We start from the raw sequence: 20,771 nt of genomic DNA, 5'->3' as shown, positions 1-20,771 counted from the left end.
ATTCACCTCTACATTTAATTTATTTAGTTTGGTCTCACTACATTGTTTAGCTGGTTCTTCTTTCCTGCATTTAATACTCAACTTGTCTTCCTGATCTCTGTTGCCACACACCACATTTAAGCCAATATGTTTTTTCCTTTGCAAAACAGAATCTGTGCTTCCATCTTCATGGATTTCACACTGAGTTTCAAACTGAGCATTTTTATTACCATTATCCCAAACCCCATGACTTGGAGTTTTTTCAAGTTGACCGCATGATCCTCAACTTTGTCTAGCACAGGCGGAATGGGTGCAGGCTCAGCATCATTCATGCTATCATTGCTAAGTTCCTGTGAAAGTGGAGAGAAGCTGAGGTCAAAGCATCCACTCTGGAGTTCAGTATCATCTTCCTTGCTTGTTGCATCTGTTTTCTCAGACGCACAAAAATGTTTGATTTGGCTGCTATCAATGCTATGTTTGTTTTGACTATTACTAAGACTTTGATTTCTTTTATCCCTATCTACAACACTGGTAGTTCCAAGAAGTTTACAAACTTGTTTGCTATCATCACCTTGATGTTCGAGCAGCTTGGAATGATGGCCATGCCATTCCTGTGAACTTGCTTCTAGCTGCCTCATTCCTTGTGGCAAGAGATCAGCCACATTGTCTTTTTCATGCTTAATTCTAGTGCCCACTTTAAAGATGCTGCATGGCTCACTGAAAGGTGGGTCCACAGAAGAAACTGAAACAGCTGGAAGACTCAAAGCAACATCCTGGGAGTAAGGTGCTTCCTTCATATTGTTTTTGAAAACTTCATCTTTCTGTTTTAAATTCTCATCATGTTTACTTGTGTTTTCTGACACACCACTGATCTGAGTAGAGTTCTCATCATGTTTTGCCATGTTTTCCAGCATATCATTATTCAGAATAAAGTTCTCACCATGCTCAACTGTGTTTTCTAACACTGCTTGATACTGAATAATGTTCTCAATATCTTTAGACTGGCTTTCCAGCCTTTTATCACAGATGGTAAGGTTTCCACTATGTTCAGAGACCTGGCCTGACATTGATGAGACAAGGCAATTTACAGGAGACAGATCTCCGAAGCACAAACTATTTCTAGAAGACGAACTCCTGCTATTTCGCTCTGAAAGCATATTGTTAGACACTTTTTGCAACATTGTATGGTCCAGGAATGAGTCTCCTGGACTACTTATTTTTTTACAAAGATGAGACTCAGCATTCACACAGCCTACATCACCATGATTCTGTGAAAAAGGGGAAGCAACAGTAACTGCTGGTGTCTGGAACAATCTGAAAACTGAGGATTCTCTTGAGGAGGAGTGTTCTGAAAAAGCAGATGCTGGTAAGCTGGAGAACTGCTTTGTTTGTGTGCCTGAAGGCAAAAATTCTACCTCTTTGAAGTGCAACTCATTCTTAGAGAAAAGCTCTGCCTTGTTTCTGTTGCTGGAACAGCTTTCCCAGACATTAGGCCCTGCTTTCTTGGGGCTACTTCCTCCATATCCTTGCACCAGTGCCATAATTTCTGCTGTAGATCGTTTCAATGCTGGTCCATCTGCTTTTAACTGCTCTGCATCCCAAGCCAGAAATCTTTCTCGGACTTCTGCTTGGTCTCTTTGATCACATTTCTTTGAAAAAGATTTGATACCAATATCTGATATGGATAGGGCAGAAGGCATATAGACATTGTCTTTGATACCCACTTCTGAACAAAACTGAGACAAATTTGCAGATACCTGAGGCTCAGTTTGTAATTGTCTGCTAGAGACGTCCTCCTGCTTTTCCAGAGGCAAGTCCTCTTTTTTCTGGGATAGAGAACTGCCGATAGACCCACTGACTAGAGAGCCAAAAACCCTCCAAGGACTGTTTTTTTTCAGGGTAGTGAGATTTGAATTGCTCACATGAGGTGACATAAGACATGAAGCCTCCTTTTCAGCATCCCCCATTCTTTCCATCCCTGGTGAACCTTCACTGGCAAAAATCTTCGGAACAGTGGAGACTGTCAAGCTTCTTGCATGCTGCTCAGGTAAATGGATCATATTAGACCTGTTCATAAGAAATTCAAAACTACTTGACTGCTGAGCAGCAGCATTCCAGCTTGAAAGTTTCTGAACCCTGGGAGAAAGGAGGGTTTGTTCGTGGTGTGGTGAATAAGACTCAACACTTCCTGTGGCAGGCTCTTCTGGGTGGCGAGGTTTAACAAGCCTTGGTGGATTGAAACCCTAAAAAAAAAAAAAAAAAAAAAAAGGAAACAAGAAAGCAGTCAAAATGTAAGTTGTTTACTGCTGGTATGCAAAGCTTCCAATTTCCTGCTAAACTTAAGATAGTTTATGTTAACCCTAATTTATTATGTCATAAGCAAATGACAAATGGCCAACTTTACAAACCCCAGTGGGGAATTATAACAAGGAAAGTGTTCCCAGTTAGAAAAGTAACCAAAAATACCCCCACAGACAAAAAAAGAAACAGAACAAGTGTTAGTGTCAAGACAAGGAAAAGGCATGTTTTGAAGAAAAGATTAGTCCTAAATTCCTAAATGAACTGTTTACTGCCGCAAGTTGAAAACATTCAAGATATCATGTCATGGGGATTAAAATTGCTCTAAATTAGCTCTAGTTAGCTAAATAATGTCTCTGTTTACTCTAAACTAGCTCTAGTTAACTAACTAAATAATGCCTCTGTTTGCTTGCCTGACAACTTAATACACGGACAATAAAAATACAATTATTCAGCTTGGTGTAATTTGAATTACAACTGTGTCTAGCAGTTCCAATTGAGCAAAATTCTTTCCATAAAGTACCAAAGTAGGCAGCAACGCTCAGCCTATTAAATGTGGTGGACTCTAATCTCAGTGAAAGGACTTTTTTAAATCGAAAGCATCTCACATTTCTCTTCCTCTTCAGTCCGGCCACAATTCTTCTGCTGGCACCTCCTCCGCACATGTTGCTCTGAGCATTTTTATCTTTCTCTTGTTGTGACGCTGCATTTAAACTATGAGAGGAGTCAGAAGAACCATCTCTGGAGATGGCTGGAAGAGATTGTGATGCCAATGGTGCACACTCTTCTTCCACCTGTATGTAGTATCTAAAGAAAAGATGGTTAACACATTCTTATTGCTTATGAATGTGATTTTTATCCCTAGCCTGTTTCGAGAAGATTATTTTCAAAAATGACAGAAATTGGATTTGCAGTGTAAACTACAATCTTTACTCTTAGCATCTGAGGCTCTATTCAGTCAAATTTTTATGTTAATATTTCAGCATTTCCAATTTGGCACTTTACTGTATGTTAAGTATGATCAAGGCTGATCAGTGGTTAGATAACGGCTCAATTAACAGTTCAGATTTCCTTTCTTTACAAGTGCAGAAATATTAATGTTTGTAAAAAATGAAAAAAGAACAACAAAAAGAAAGAGAGAAGCTGAAGGAGAAATTAGAAAGAAATTGAACCCTGACTTGTCACTCTCCAGCTGTTCACCTGGTCGTACATCTGAGGCATGCAAATGCAGGGCATCAAGTCGGCTGCCTTTCTCGTCATACAGAACTGCCTAGTGATGTTAGACAAAACATAAAATTAAGCTGAGGCAAGACTCATGCTGGAATTTGAACAATTTCTGGTAATACTGTGAGCTGATGATCTTGCACACAGAACAAACATTTCTGATGTGAACAGCAAATTTACTTGTTATGTGAAATAAATGGCATTTAAAAACATGAATGCTAGACCTTTTCTATAAAAAGACACCACAGTCTGGAGCAAAGGCACTTATTTACCTGTTGATAGTTCCAAACAATTGATGGGTATACAAAAATGTATAAAACAGCACATGGAATGAGGATCTTACTACTATTTGACCTTCTTATTGTTCATCTTAGCATGTAGTGGTTGGTGGGACCATCACTGCAATGTGACAAGACCCTTAACACAAACAGCATGATTTACTACTTGTTGTGTAGCAGACAGCCAGATTTACACAAATAGCATGCCATAAATCTCCTCAATGGTGGAAAAAAAAATAAAAAGGCTAAGAACAAGCAGATGGCTACCACGAGGTACAAAGGGTTGTAAAACCCTTTCTACACTACAACACTTCCACACGTGTCATAATCATACCCCCCACCAATCGACCCCAGGTCTCTTGTTGCACGAAACAGACTGTATTGAGGCAAGCCACAAATGTTAGCACTTGCAAAATAACAGAAAACAAATGATGCTCGACATCTAAATGTATGCACACTCTCTTCTTCCTTGTTCCCCCAAATCCACCCACCAACCCACCCACACACAATCAAAATATTTCCTTGAAGATTTTACATCAGTTGCAACAATATGCCACTGTTGTTCAATCTCCTTTGCCTATGGCAATGATCTAAAATTAGAACCCTCATAAATATTAAGTACAGACCAAGCAGTCTAAATGGGAAATTACTCTTACGTTAAGAGCACTACCACAGAACGCAGTTCCTTACACAGAAATAAAAGGCAGCTTTGGGTTTACCATCTTTAGTGCAATAAGAGAACCAGGTCTAAGTATCTAACAGGACAGCTCTTCTTGAACAGTGATCGCACAATGATGTAGGGAAATGTAGGGAAATTTGAAACACCTTTCATTCTGACACATGTATTGTTATTATAATTGTTTATAATAATGCTATTTTATCAAATCTCACAATGGTAAAAGTCAGACAAATCATTAAAAATGTTTGAATGTTTTGTAGCAACACCTCAGTAGATAAAAGAATTGAGGGTGCAATGAATCATAAAATAATGTGAATTACTACAATCATGGGAATCACTCAAACTCATTTTTGGGCAATTCTTTTTTTTTTTTATAAGAGAAGGCAATGGACTTAAGAAAACACATAAAATCACTATGTCCCAAAATTCTTTAAAAAAATTAAAGAATATGAAAATCAGACATAATTTTAATGACAATAACAAACATTCACAAACCAAAGTGACTTGAGCAAGTTTTGGAAAATGTTTTGTTGGAAAAATACGGCATTGTTAAAGATAAAACGTTTGCCTATATTTTATCACTTTCATCACATTAAGAAAATCGGCCTGGGCTGGTGTCCTAATTCATATATGCATCTGGTTCCTCTGGTACTAGTTTTTCTGACACATTGAAACCAGCACTAGAGATGGCTGGTTTTAAAAGAAAATACACAACAGTACATGCCTGTTTTTGGCACAGCAGGGGACAAATATTACAATACAATGATGAATTCATCTGCACAGTGTTGAGGTATGTAATAATATGTGAAAAACAATATGTTGAATAAGATAAAGTGTAGTCAATAATCAGAAAGACAAACTGTAAATAAAGTGTTAAAATTAGATTTAATTGGAGTGTGTTTAAGCTACACACAATTTCCATCAACAAAATGCACACATATATTGGGTTAATAGGAAAAACATCTTTAACAATGAAAAGCTACAACTTGGGTTACAAAAATGGCATTGCTATTGCATCTAAAAACGATAAATCCTTTACAAATTAATAAATGCTAGAAAACAATTGTGAATTTGCTTCTTAAATGATACAATACAAAGGTAATATGACAAATACAAGTTTTTTTTCAAAATGTATTTTAAAACTAGCAAGAAACTTTTAAAAAAAAGTCCCCATAATTTTAAGACATCCTGTCTCTCAATTTTTTCTTACCCTTCTGCCCAATCTGTCTGAGATACACATGCACATGTGTACAGGTAAAGGTACATAGGTAGGAACATGCACACACACATACACGGACACACATTTCAGACCACAACATAAATGACCATAAAAATGACTTTATTTGGAAATTCTAAAATATATATCCATCCATATACCTTTGTGCCTGTTGATAGAACTTTCAGCAAACCATCCTGCCAAGTTTTGGCCTTCTTGTTTTTCTGATGGGTATAAAGGGCCTGAAAAGAAAGGAATTATTTTTCTAAGAGTCACCATTAAGAGGCTTAAAAAAACAATGTCTTGATATATGTCGGCTTGGTACCTTGAGATAAAATGCATTCTTTTTTGATTTTCCATTATTGCCTAAGAATGTCCTCAAACATCCAGCGCATTCACAGAACTTGGTTCACCAGAAAGCAAGCTCTGCCATTTACAGGCATCAATAGAACATTCCCATGTAGAAGTAGATTAAAAATTATATGCATATAAATACATTTTGGAGCAAGAAATAATTTTGAGAACTATATTTTGTCAAGTAAAAAACACAGTGAAAGATTCAATCTATCCCTATGTTATATGAGCAGGACCACAGTGTTCTGATCTACACAAATCATGAAAACTACTCTGATCAAGCTATCTATATTACATAGTCAAAAATAAATCAAAGAAAGCATTAATTTTTATTCTATTTTACTTGGAATTAATAAAGTATAAGAAAACATTATAGGCATAAGCAAAAAATTAAACAATTTCAAGTTATTAAGTAGGTCCAGGAGAGGTCATTTAAACTCAACAACAACAATAATAATAATAATTATAATGATGATGATGATGATGATGATGTGTACTTGTATCATGCAGCATCACCACCAAGATAGGTCGCACTCTCTGCACTTTACTTTCATTCATGTAAACTCGAAGATTTTGTTCAGAACCAAATTGATTTAAACTAATGAATAAACTAATAAAAAACAAATCAGCATACCACATAAGTTTTATCCATTATGTCCCTTATAAATGGTATCTGAAACACAAGAGATATTATTAAATATTAATGAACAAACCAACAGCTCTTCATTCCTTGTTTCAAAAAACTATGATTAATCCACAAATGTAACAGTAGGTTAATTATTAATAGTAGATTCATGTCATATCTCTCTGTTTATCAGGAATTCTACATGCTGTTTTATGAGGTGTTGTATGAAGATATGACACACTAGTCAAGTATGATGGAATGCAACAGAAGGAATTTCACTCAGGATGACAAAGATGGTCAAGTTGGTAACCTCATTTTACGTGACCCCTGTGATACAGTGCTGACACCACAAAAAATTGTTGTCATTTCCATTCTGATTCTGCTGAATGCACTCATGCTCTTTGGAAATTCCTTCTCCATTTTCATCATCTTCCGAAGCCAGAATCTTCGCAGACGCACATACTACTGGTTGGTGCTAAACCTTGCAGTGTTGGACCTTCTCAATGCAATGACTGTAGTACCTCTAAATATAATCTGGGAGTACCATGGTAACTGGCCTTTCAGTCAAGCACTTTGTGACATTGAGATATTTCTAGATGTGACTTTCAGCATGCTTTCAGCTTATAGCACAATGTTGCTTTCTGTGGACAAATACATCTACATCACCAAGCCATTTCTGTATCACAAGTATGTGGGACCAAAGCTGACTATGTGCAGCATATTGACAATCTGGTCAGCCAGCATAGCATACTCAGCAGCTAGTGTATTTGGCAGATTAGCCAGAAGCACAAAACCCTCCAAATACAAGTTCCAAAGTGGACAACTGTAACTTTGTGTTGAAAAACTCCTATGCAATTATATTGTTTGTAGTGACCTTCTTTATACCACTTACAATCATTATTTTTACAGGATCAAAGATATTCTGTTTGGCAAGAAAGCATATCAGGAAAGCAATTGGTAGTAACAGGGTTGCAAACAAGCAGCAAGGCTCAGCTGTTTTCCTTTTTTCAAAAAGCCAAGAGACGCCAAGGGTTGTTGACTCCGCTATAAGCAAGGCTCTTCTTGATGTCACTTTCACAATGGTCACTCCAGTGTCATCAACAGATGTCTCTATGTTACCAAGCATTCCAAGTGATGCCTCTATATGCATGTACAGAGGTATTCAAGCTGAGCCACCTCATTTATCAACACAAGGAATGTCGGGAATGACCTTCCATGCTTTAGGTACTGTGATTCTAGTTGTTATTGCTTATGTTATTATGTTTGCACCTTTTTCACTGGCAGCTGTGGTCAATGTTGCTTGTCAGTGTGTGAAACCTTATGTCTTTGAGGACTATCTTACAGTGTTCTATTACATGCACTCGCTGGTCAATCCCTACATCTGCATAGCCACTGACCGCAGATACAAGAGAGCAATAAAAAAAATCTCTAGAAAAAGCAAATGTTTTAAAATATTTCTACCAAGAAGAGTTATTTTCTACAATTAATAACATAGGTAGAATAAATACCTCAGTTTTAATATAAAGTTGAGTTTAAAGTCAAGTACTAAGAGGAAGGCATTTGAATGAGCAAATGTTATTAACTACTGCATTTCACTAAAACCAGAAAGTTAAGGATGGATGCATTCCCACACCTCTTTTCTTAATTTTAGAGACTTACAATGCTGATTGCAAGATTCAGGATAGTGAACTTACAATACTATTATTAAATACCCAATCATAATCACTTACTTTTGTTTTGCCTCTGATATCTAAGAATTTCCCTGCTACCTGTTGCTATTTCATTATAAACTGGATATCTTCTAAACTTGGACTTGCCAAAAGTCATGAAGTATGCTTTTCAATTTTTCAGATGATGCCTCTATTTATTTGTGTACTTTACGGACAACAATCTTAAAATGTACACAGTTTTTATTTCATATGAATTTATTGATTTTAAGGCAAGACTGTATCTTAATATATCACAATAATTATTGCAATAATCATTGCGAACAACATATGTAAAAAAATTACTAAAATAAATTCTGGCTGAAACACTCAAAGCATTAATGCATTTGGAGAAAATATAAACTGTTAATGTGTTGCAAAAAGGAATCAGTCACATTATAATTAGGTCATTTGGCAAGAAATCCAGTTCTGCTGTGGTCAGCCTTCTTTTCCTCAAAATGAAGATATGCAAGGTTTATAAAATCAATAAAGAAAGGAATAGTTTTTTTTATTTTTCATGAAATTGGAAGCTATGACAAAGTTATGACAACTTCCCATATGTGCATGCATGTTTGATTATGTGTAGGTGTTATGTGTGTGTGTATATGTGTGCAATGATGTGCTCATGAACTTTGGTTTAAGAGATTCCTTAGAGGCAAGTCCTCACTTGAAAAAAACAATGTAAACTTCTGGCCACTAGTCATAAATGACTATTTCTAAATACTAATCACTGTTAATACTAGAGTATGTGTCTGCAGCAAACTTGGAGTCTGGATCAGGACTCAGGGATAACAAACTGTTGTGTTTTTAATCCCAAAGATTGCAAAATGAACTTTTTTTTCGATATATAGCCCTCTGTCAAGAGTGATCTGCAGCCTCTGCCATATTAATGATGTGGACTGGGTATGTGTGTCTGGGTACATCTTAACGCTGCACCTTGAAGTGAACTTGTTCTTTTATTTTGTTAACTTACTGTAACTAGAGCACCTTCCCATGTTTAAATTGTCCACTTGAACCAATAAAGTTGATCATCATTGTGTCAACCAGAGAATGTCCTATTTTTGTGATCCAGCTCATAAGCTGCTTGTTTCATTAAAAAAAAAATCTTCGATAATTAAAATAGCTGCTGGCTGAAAAGCTGACTGTGTGAGGCTATAGTGAGACTAATGATCGACGTAGTGAAACTGTAAAGTGGAATTGCATGTAACCAAGTGTTGAGAAAATGAATCAACAAAACTATGATGAGTCTTCTCGAGACCTAACAAACTACATACACTTTTAAGCAATGTTTTATATTCTTCATTTCTCGAGCAAAATAGTGTTAAATCACCTTAACGTCTCCCAAATTTGTGCAGCTGACACTTTATTAAAAACAAACGAATCAAAAGCAATTACCTTATTACCATTTACTTGAATTTCTTTGAAATTCTTTAAACTTGAGGTATAATGTTTCACTAGACACATCCATCTCACAATTTTAAAGCATCCTCGAGCTTGTAAACTTGTAAAACCTTACTTGCGCTTAGATTGTAACTCCCGCCTTTAGTTTTTCTGCGTCGTTAGCGACACGCCGTTCCAAGGGAGACAAGTCTAGGGGACGCCACTCTTCGAGAATCTGTGACGAACTCCCTGTTCGCCACCCGTAAACTTTAGTGGGCCACCCTCGTAATGATGGGTATATCCGGGTAGTCCAAGACGTAAAGTCAAGCAATATCAACACGCAATCTAAGCTAGAAGTTACTCAAGGGAGCAGTGGAAGCATTCACGAGGATGGCGCAGTTACTTATTTCATGTTTTTCGGTTGTGCTTTTGTGTGTGACGTGGATTGCAACAAGTACAGGAGAAGACGTCTTAGATAACCTGGGTGTGGAAGCCCACCCGTTTCAAGAGGGTAAGACGGAAGTTTTGTTTGTTTTTTTTAGAAAATGTATACCGTGATCCTTAAACTAGCCTCGTTAATTGTAGAATTTGGCGACAAACGGTGACAGACACTACCCATTCTTCACATATCTTCAGGTCGATTTAGAAATTAAAATGTTTTTCATTTTCGTAAATGTGTAAAAGTTTAAAGGGTGGGGTTCATAATCTATAATGCTCGTTAGTTAAAGGCATATCTTTCTAAGATTTTTTTCTTTCCCAGTCCAGCTCAGTATAAAGTACAAAGGTACACACCATTGAAATACTTAAACAGTAAGTTAAACAAAGATTTTGTTAAATTTACTCAAGTAACTACTGATGTGGTTCTAGTCAATGATCTGTATGGCATTTTTTTGTAACTTGTGTTGGATATAAAAAAAAAAAACCTGGCGATACCTTATAGTGTCCTCAAAATCACTGTTTTTTTTATAATAATTTCATTGCTAACCTCTATATCAAATGTTATATAAAGTTTGGTGGTTCACTGGCTTTCTCATAATGACACCACAAATATGTCAAATGTTTGGTAAATTTTTGTTTGACAGTAAATAAAATATCTGGGTATTTCACACATATGTATGTGGTTAAGAAAAAATTTGTCACTTTAATTTTCAATCAAGACCCAGGAAATTAAGTTAAAGGTGAAGCAAATGATATATATATATGTAATGGTTTTGTAAAGGTTTTATTTATATAGAATGGTTTTGTAAAGGTTGTATATATATGTTTTGTAACTATAATCAAAGCCAAAGAGCATGCTTGGTGAAGTTTCATTAGAACTATAATCTGTCCTTCAACAAGGGTATATGGGTTGATGATATAAATGTTATATCAGTGTTGTTAATCATGGAGAGAAAATAACATTTACCTATTAAAAAATAAATCTTCATATTGACACACAACTCTGAATCACTGAAACTAAAGTCTGAATACATAATATTACAGGAGAAAAGGTTTTACAAGAAAACTATAACCTGCATCACATGATTACTTCACATTTTTTTTAAGAAAGGCAACAAAAGACAGCTTTAGAGAAACTTAACTAAAGACATTTAAATGTGCAGATACCCTCATAGTTAAGGGTTTAGTGCCAGCATAGCTTATACACATTTATTTCATAAATTGAATTTGACAAGTATTTTTTTACAAAACAATCATCAGTGATGATTATATAATAAATTGCAATGATACATTTTTTTCAAAGTTCTGTTATTTTAGGTTTGCTACCATGCAAATTCCTCTTGGCCACTTGGTATGGTCCTGTTAACACCTGTTACAAAGATGCAATTTTATGTCTAAAGTACTTGTGTCACCTAGTTTTTAAAATTTCATTATTCAGGTATTTCCACAATATGTGGTCTAGATTTCCAGTGTCAGGTGCAATTAAGCAGACAATATTTTTTTCATCAATGTTTCTTGACGCTTGCCTTAAATAAAAGCTGTAAGAGGATGATCAGACAGTAATATTTATTTGAAAATGTCCCAGTTTGTAAAGTAGCTTTTGGCATTTTAGGCTGTTGTGACAATACCTGTACACCTAATGTTCAGCTGAAGTAGTTTGATTCATATCAGTACTGACATATCCTGGCATTAAGCTGGTCAGCATCTCAAAAACTCCCTTTGGAAAGCCCCAGCAGGAGTCTTTACCACTGACCAGAAAACCTTTCTTTTCACAGAGGGTCCATTACAAGATGACTTCAGACATGATAACAGTACGGGAAATGTAAATGATGAGAGAGATGTCGCTGAAAATGTTGTGACTGGCGATAGTCCTTTTATCCTACACAATACTACTGATGGGCAAGATATTCCAGCTACAGAGGTGGAAAGCCAAAGTGATGGAGAGAAGATACAGGAGAGTGCAGCACAATCTAGGTCAGATGGAGAGGATGCAGAAGATGTTCTTGATGCACTTAGTGATGATGTTGAGGAACATGCTGAGGTAGATGAACCAAAGTGGAATAAAACTGATGGGGAAAGGGGAGAGCTGAATACAGCTCAGTCTTCAGCAGGTTCTCAGAAAGACAGCCTTGACCTTTTTAAACCTAACAACAGCTCAAAGAAACTGGAAGAACAAGCAAAAGAAGTTTCTAATGACAAAGCAGATGAACAGACAGTGACACCTCATAGTATCAAAGACATTCTTGACCTGTTGGACATGGATGACGATCCAGAAGACATCAGCAATGATGAGTCAGAAACAGGGATAAAACGGCCAGAAATCTCAGAAAATGTGGAAAATGCTTACAACTTGCAAGACAAAGACAAGGAAAGACAACAAAACATATCTGAATTTGTGGATAGGTCTGCTTTCACACCAGCAGATACTACGCAAACTGATTATAACAAGTATTTCAATAAAATTGATGGAGAAGGTGGAGATCAAGAGGAAGATTACGAAGATAGCGATACTGAGTCTGAGGACTTTCAGGAGGAGTATGCAGATTACTTTTCTGATGATGATGAAGGGGATGATAGCATTAATCTTGGTGATAATGATGATGAAAAGAACAATGATCGCAAAGATGAGAGTGCTGAACGAAAGACAGAGTCATCAGTGGAAGATGCAAAACTGGCAGCTTTTGTAAGTTCTCACCTTCTTTCAGAGATCCCGTCTAATACAACAGGTAATCATCAGTCAGAGGATTATGAGGACGAGGAGGAGGATAATATCAGTAAAGAGAGTGAAGAGAATGCTGACAAAGGTGAGTTACAGAAAGGTGAGAGCTAGTGCAGCTGCACTTTACAGTTTGGTGTGAACTCAGTTCATCATAGCTCACCAGACTTTTTTTTACAGATGTCTTTTATTTGTCAGTTGCAAAGTTACAAATGTAGGGAAACACTTCAGGTACCCTTCATAACTTTTGATTAAATATCTAACAGATTAATTCAATAGTATAGCCCAGGGCTGAATAAATTAAAAGACAAGGCTGTCTAACTAAAAAATCTATCTATTGCTATCATGTTTGTAATCAAACACCTGTCCCAAAAGCTGAACCAAAAAGAGTGTTCCTCTGTCATTCACCCATTTTGGCAGAAAATCTTATGTATCAATGACTGAAGGACATGCAAGTCAATACATACATATAGCTCATGTTTGCTGCGGCATTGTTAGCTGACTAAGCTGTTACAGAAACTTATAGAACATAAATCTTTAAATGACACAAGCAAGCTGCTGCACATGTGCACACACACTCACACACAAAATCGAAAAAGGAAACAAAGCACCTTCTCCTAGCTGACTAAGCTGTTAGTCACAGAAGCTTATAAGACAAATGTGTAAATGACATGAGCAAGCTGCTGCACATGTCCTCACACATACACACAAAATCGAAAAAGGAAACAAAGAACCTTCTATAAGGAGCCTTTCCTCAAATTCTTGCAGGCAAGAACAGATCAGTGTAGCAGAGAGTGCATGTTTTAAAACTAATAAATTATAATGTTTGAAGTGACACCAACAGAAATTTGAATGTTAATAAAAATTGATGTGAGAATTTTTATATTGTAAAATCTTTCATAAGGTAAAAAGCACAGGAACACATATTAAGAAGCACCAAAGTAGAGGGAAATGTTACATTCTTACAGGCACAGTCATCGTTAGTCTTCTTTTTCAATTCATGCTGGCATGTCGTAAGCCTGTAATAGCACTAGGCAGGTAAATTTTGAACCAACATTCTGCTTTGAAAGCATTTCAAAAGCCAGTAATTGCATTTGGAATTTAAATGCACCCTTCGAAAGTTACAAGACTGAATTACAACACTTGTTGTCTTTTTTTAAAAGGAGAAAAAAATGTGAAAGTAACATTAACAAGTCTTGGATTTGCCCATGGAATAGTTTGAAAGAATGCATGAATGCACTGAGAATAATTAATGTCATCTGGAAGCAGTAAGAGTAGAGCTTTGGAACATGCCCTGCAGTGGCTAAAAGTTGGGATGTGTGTTATCAGATACATAGAATATTTTTTGCAGGCTGGCAATTTAGTTCAGAAAGTTTTGCATTGATTCCAATTAAAATGATAAATTACAATTATTGCTAAACAGTAAATAACTGCTATCTTTAATAAATCATCTTTGAATTTATGTGTGCACATGCACACAATCATATACACACACAGTTGACTGCATACTGAGCATTGGTTTCTTAGGCATTAGGTCACTATCAGTGGAATTCTGTTAGAGACTGGATGCAGTCCATGTTCTCTTTTGCATAAAAAAATGCAGGTAGCTGGAAGCTAAGTAGTATTCTTTGTTCATTCATTATCCATGCCATCTCTATTTGCTCTACCATAGTGAAAATGTTGGCTTCATTACTTTGGAAGTTTGTCTTCCGTTTATGCATTCAGTCTGTTCTTTTATAATTTGTATTTTGTCTCATTGTGTTTGTCTTAAGAAAAGAATAATCTTCAAAGACATTATTGAGTTTGTATAAAGCACAACGGGCAGCTATACAGTGCATCGTTATTATAATCTTTTTCTTTACTGTGTCATTTTTTTGTTATTTTCTTTGTTAACTACTTAGCTTCGTAATTATGTGTAGGAGTTAATGCTTTTTGCCTATACCTGTGACACTGTTAATTGGGTTTTGTTCCATGCTTAATTTTATGTATAAGCTGCCATGCTCTGTGCATGTCTTGTTTTTGCTTTTTTCCAACACTGAAAGCTTTGTGCAGCACAAGTAATATAAGATTTTATATAGCCGTGATGGGTTCATTACCAGCATCTGTATTTTCTGTTGTCTTTGTGGAATCACTTGCTATTAATAAGATATGTGAACAGAAACTGAAACTGTCTGAAGTGTAGATACATTTTCACTGCTGCTATGGATGAGGATGTTGAGAAATCTATGATGGAGATAACAGATTTTGCTTTTTCTGAATATTACTTGGAGGCTTTTTATGTTTGGTGCTTTGAACAGGCAAGGACACTGAAGAAAACATTCCCCAGACTGAAAACCAAAAGGAAGAGAAAGTGAATGACAACGATGATGATGATGATGATGATGATGCCAATGAAGAAGATGATTATCATCGAATACCAGATTATGGAGCCGGTGGAAATTATGAAGAGGATGACTGGTACTATGACCCACTAAGAAATGGTATGTGATAATATTATCATCTAATAACAAAGTCGTAACAAAGAAATTGTACTTTATAGCATGATCACCTTATAATAAAGAAAGGGTGCTGATTTCAGCATCAAATAAAAGCAGGTGGATTGAAATTTGATTGCACTTTTAAAGAAGAATGAGTAATCCATTTTATGTGTATTCTTTGATTTTGGAGAGGAAAAATGTTTTATGGTGCAATGTAGTAGCATCTTTAAGTGAGTGAGGGGACACAACCAGCGCCATAAAGTAGCATGGATAGCTTGATAAAGCTCGACATGAGTGTGAGAGCTGCTTTAAATAATTTCAGAGGAACACTTTAGAAGTAACTATGAGCATAGAAATAATAAATAAATTATGCATTCAACCTTCATACGATAGTAGTTGTAATTTTTTGCATTGAAGTATTTTGTTTTTTTTTTGTGTGTGTGAAAGATCTTGTTTCAAAAAAAGTACAAGCCTTCATATCCTTTGGTAGTGTTCTTATGATGATGTTGGGCATACGTAATCATGCACCTGTACACACATAGACATGCACTTTTTTGAGAGGGAAGAAGGGTGTGTCTTACTAATACTGGATAGTAAAACTTTAAACATACATTTTTTTCTTGTTCTTATTCTAGGTGCATATGCTGACAAAACAACCCAGGAAACTCCAAATGACAATAACCGAAAGACAGGTTTGAAGTGACAGAATAACAAAAAAATCCATACTATTTTAACCTTTGCTTAGCATTATTGTTCTTAGGGCTGACAAGTTTGCAAAGTCTCTAGCTATCACAAACCTCTTTTAGTGCTTTTTCCATCTCTCTTTTTTTTTTTCTCAGGAAAGAAATATGCACACACACACGTGGGTGCACTCACACACACATTTCCTCTTGCTTTCGTATGTGCACATACACACATAAAAGGAAGAAATGTAAACCCTGTAAAACTTCCTCAGATATTCAAGTTGAAAAAGGCTGAATACATGTGCAGTGTGTTTTTTTCCAGGTGTCTCGCCTCATGTTGGTGTGGCAGAGACAAATGAAGGTGGTCTTGCAGCTCATGACATTCAACCAAAGAAGCAGTTAGCTGGTCCTACTGGGATGATTCTTCTGTATACTGCTCTTATTGTGCTGTTCATTGCAGGCATTGTTGTTATTACTGTCTGGAAACAACCATTTCACGGATGGCTTGTAAGTGAACATATTTGTAACACTAAGTGTAAGAGCATGTGAATTTGGTGACCAAATGTCCTCACCTACTTTTGTGACCAGACTGCTAAGGGGAAAGAAACTATCACCCTTAGGACTCTGAATTTTGGAAACAGAATTATGCTTGTAGCATTGTTGAGGCTCAGAAAGAAAGTTGAGAGTAAAATTATTATCATTGAGATGCTTGTACATAATTTTCATGAGAATGATATATTCATGTAATATAGTTTCATCACAAAGATGCTGACAGTGCATATAGAGTAATTGGATAAGCCAAACTTAACAAGTTAAACAGAAAAAGAAATAGTTTGTGGTTGGCAGGATTGACATAATTTTAATATATGCATATGCATGCATGTGGGTTTGTGTGTGTAAAAATGTATTTCATGTATTGAAATGTTATGATTATTTTTATTTATAGAGGACAAGAGGATTACCAAGCAAAGGTGTTCTGCCAGCAGACGAAGGGAAGCGGCTCTTGGATCATCCATTTGTTTAAATCTTCCATTTTCAATTTTCACAATTTAAGTTATTTTTTCCAAGATCGCTACATGACTATCTCTTTTACATTTGTCACCAGATGTCAATATTATTTACCACTTTCATGTTTGAGAGGGCAGAGAGAAGGTAGTCTTAGAAAAATAAATCTAAATTTTGATGAGTTCATATATATGTATATAGCATATAAACATCATGGTATATTTTTACACAAGACTGATTTTATCACATGTATTCTATAGCATAAAATTATGGTATTTTGATTGATATTTTTTTTGGTAGAAATTCACAATTAGAATCTCTTGTTCCTCTTTGGATAAACAAATGAATTTTATAACCTTCTGCCTGATTATGTTTGTTAACCAAGTTATTATGGACATTTACGCTTTAAAATTTTTTTAATATGTTATTATGGTAATGCCATTTTTGAATCTCGTTCTATCTGCTTTTATTAAGTTTGACACAGCTTTGTGCTGGCCTAAATGGCATGATTTTCTTGTGGTTATTATGGTCATTTCCAAAAGATTGACAGTTTTTACTATTTTCCCAATTTTCTTTCTGTCCCTCAGTTTTCAGATCTGTTTTTTTTTTTTTATTTTGTCAGGCTTGTGTGTTCCTTCTTACCATGACTGCCTTTTTTTTTTCCACTGAGGGCGCAATTTAGCGTGAGGGATCTCTTCCATTGTATATATTTCTTGCTACTGAAAGAACTTGTGATTTAAAAATATAATCGTGTTAACTATATTCTTGATTTACAGAGTTTCAGATATTTCACAGATTGTTATTTAAAGATGTAATACTTAACGTGTCTTTGTCACTTCATTACCAACTGTTAATCTCTTTCATTCACACAAAATAAGCCAGAAACAGAAGTTTACTGTGGAGAACAGTTGGTGAGTAATTAGGTGAATAAAATAAGAAGCAGATGAATTGAATCAAACCCCTAACAAAACATTTTAGAAGGGTTCATCTGACTAAAGAAGCATAAACTTTATATTTTGGTGCAGAAAAGCAAATTTGAACTCAGGAAAATTATGACATTTGTCCAGGATGTGCTTTGGAATCTGAGTGGTTTTAAGTTTATTTTAATCGGTTAATCAGCCATTGGCAAAGATAGTGGCAAGCTTATTTAATTGGTTAATCAGCCATTGGCAAAGATAGTAGCAAGCTTATTTAATTGGTTAATCAGCCATTGGCAAAGATAGTAGCAATCTTACATGATTAAAACAGTAAGATGATAACAAATTACATTTTTGTCCAAGGCTATGCACATTGATCTCATTGTTCCTTCCAAGTCCACATCCAGACCCAAACAGTTGAAATGAAAGTATTTACAACATCAGCCTTTCAGTTTAAAAGAAAGTTAATTACTGTGCTTTGTATCATAATATTGTCCCAGACTGCTAGCTCAGAATTTGATCATGTTTTCCATTCATTGCATTTTTTTATTTACAGCATCTTCATTAACATCACACCTTAATGATAATGTCCAGAAAACATTCCCAGAAGTATTAGAACCAATGCAAAGGTAATTTTAGCAACATAGCCTTTTATTCATTACTCAACATGGCTGCTATCACCAGCAGAACCTCAGAGGGCTGTTTTGTATGCTTGTAAATTTTTGAAGCCTGATGGTTTATGCACATGACTGTAAAGTGAAAGGTCACCGGTTCGAGGCCTGTTTAGGCTTGTGGCTAGCATAATTCCCCCTGCCATCCCACAGCTTCTTGGCCAAAATGAGTACCTGATTTATCAGCGAAAGTAAAGGGGGAAGAATGAGAACATTGGGCTTTATCTTCCGCCTGCTGTGCCCTAGTCACAGTGAACCATTTTCATTCACAGCCCCTATAACCAAGAGGCTATAGAACTCTTTAACTTGCCTTTTCTTGTGGGAAAATATTAACTACGACAAAAAGGCAGAAAGTCTATGTTGTAAGAAATTTTGTTTGTTCAAAAAAAAAAATATAGGAATAAAGTGCATTTTTTTGTAGCTGCTAATCTTTTTATTCTTATACAATATGCAAAGGCTGCAGTTATCCAAAAGATCACACAGTATTTAGAGAATCATGAACTTGTATTACTGGACTGCTTGCAAACGAGTATTTAATATTTTTCTTTTTAAGTGGTTTTTCTTACTGTTCTTAAAAATCTGTTTTGACCTTGTTTTCTGTGACCACAATTTAAACTTACAGTGCCAGGTATATTTATAGTACAACACCCAATTGTTAAACAAATCTGAACGTTTCTAATACTGTAATAGACTTTGCTCTCCCCAGAACAGTGCTTCGCTCAGCTTTGATACACCTATACTTCAAATCATGCAACATATTTGAATTAGTTTTTGCCATACAGATTTTGTATTTTTGTTACTTTAAAGCTGGATCAGCATGGAGTTTGTTTCATATCCTGTGGAATCTTTTGAAATTTAATATACGTAAGCCATTATGGTTTCAGTATCATTGTTTTTAGCATTATCATTAATATTGATATCAGCTGCAGCATGGGCAGAATAACCTTATCATCACTACCACACCATACTGTTGATGCTGTTGTTGGCTTTGGCTTTTTCTGAAAGTGTTGTGAAATTATACAGTTTTATGCTGTCCTTGCATAACGAAAAAGAAAAAATACTACTGTCTGTGATAAATATTTTTAGCTATTTTGATGCATCTTACTTATGCAAAATCATGCATGATAAATTTTTCTATGATCAAGCTGCTTACATGCATGTCTGTACAAAATCCTTATAAGTATTTGCATGTCAAATTTTGCCGTGCATGTTCATTTACAATCTCCACAGGATATGCCTGGAAAGGAGGATCAGGCCAAACATAAAATAGTCTTACTGTGCTGTTTTCTTACAATTGTTATTAGTACAAAGGATACTAAAGTTTATGCATATGTATGTACTTACGTAAACACTCTTGTATTACATTGGGTTGAAGTTTGCAAAGTGTTCAGTCAACCCTCTGTGTATTATTGTTGCATTTTCATATTTACTAAAGTACTTAAGCCTGTGGGTGGCACAAAGGGTTCACAATGGATGGTAAAACACCTGCACACTGGTTTGGTTACTCAATAAAGTTTTTTAAAGGGTAAAGCATTGTTTTCTTATGATGGTAAAACACCTGCACACTGGTTTTGTTGCTGAATAGTTTTTAAGAAGGTAAAAACATGGTTTTCTTACAAACCACTGTAGGGTTTTCCTCTCTTTAATGCTTATAGCAATGATAACATGGTTTACAACCAGGAACATCTACTTCTGAGAAAATAAAGTGAAATGCAATTTTCTTCACAGGAAAATAAGTATGAAATATACCAGTATTTATGGCTGAGGCAATTCTAATAACAATATTATTAATATAGCATTTTCCCGAAAGATATGCTCAAGAGCGCTTCCCATATAGAACCCAACAATACAGACCTAATTCTATATTAGCGTTCGCTCATCTTTGTCTCATTTGTGCGGGCATATGCACACTTTATTCAGCTAACTCCTGCCGGAATGGCAACTTAGGACCTGTTTAAAAAGACTCTTAGCAACTTTTAGCCGCAGCGACTAACCTGTGGTCCGGCCATAGAGTTTAGTCATAGCAATGTAAAGGGATCAGTCTGGTTACACTTGTAAAAACCATGTATTCTATATTTACACGCGTACTGTCTTGACTGGACCATGCGTATCCACCTTTCCTTCC

At 35.7% G+C, this 20,771-nt stretch overlaps 2 protein-coding genes across 7 annotated transcripts; one reads left to right on the top strand and one right to left on the bottom strand.

Moving 5' to 3' along the window:
* Positions 1-78: 78 nt before the first annotated feature.
* Positions 79-9,978, bottom strand: LOC112575705. 5 transcript variants are annotated; one of them, XM_025257705.1, is made up of 6 exons: positions 9,876-9,978; positions 6,663-6,701; positions 5,836-5,916; positions 3,456-3,547; positions 2,886-3,084; positions 79-2,222 (listed from the first exon to the last, which is right to left on the bottom strand). In XM_025257705.1, exons 2-6 carry the CDS (start codon positions 6,678-6,680, stop codon positions 117-119), a joined length of 2,496 nt encoding a protein of 831 aa, XP_025113490.1. In that variant the 5' UTR covers positions 6,681-6,701; positions 9,876-9,978; the 3' UTR covers positions 79-116. The 5 variants fall into 5 exon arrangements, with proteins under 5 accessions (XP_025113490.1, XP_025113473.1, XP_025113482.1 ...); XM_025257688.1 differs by having other exon boundaries at positions 9,755-9,912; XM_025257697.1 differs by having other exon boundaries at positions 9,763-9,899.
* Positions 9,971-20,176, top strand: LOC112575808 (protein PFC0760c-like). Of its 2 annotated transcripts, none has more exons than XM_025257839.1 (6): positions 9,971-10,250; positions 11,953-12,996; positions 15,191-15,373; positions 16,006-16,062; positions 16,376-16,560; positions 17,000-20,176. In XM_025257839.1, exons 1-6 carry the CDS (start codon positions 10,130-10,132, stop codon positions 17,075-17,077), a joined length of 1,668 nt encoding a protein of 555 aa, XP_025113624.1. In that variant the 5' UTR covers positions 9,971-10,129; the 3' UTR covers positions 17,078-20,176. The 2 variants fall into 2 exon arrangements, with proteins under 2 accessions (XP_025113624.1, XP_025113633.1); XM_025257848.1 differs by having other exon boundaries at positions 9,973-10,250; positions 11,953-12,981.
* Positions 20,177-20,771: the final 595 nt, after the last annotated feature.

This window comes from Pomacea canaliculata, linkage group LG1 (assembly GCF_003073045.1).
Source record: "Pomacea canaliculata isolate SZHN2017 linkage group LG1, ASM307304v1, whole genome shotgun sequence".
NCBI lineage: Eukaryota > Metazoa > Mollusca > Gastropoda > Architaenioglossa > Ampullariidae > Pomacea > Pomacea canaliculata.
The sequence above is the reverse complement of the archived record's forward strand: the minus strand, read 5'-3'. Positions and strand labels throughout refer to the sequence as shown.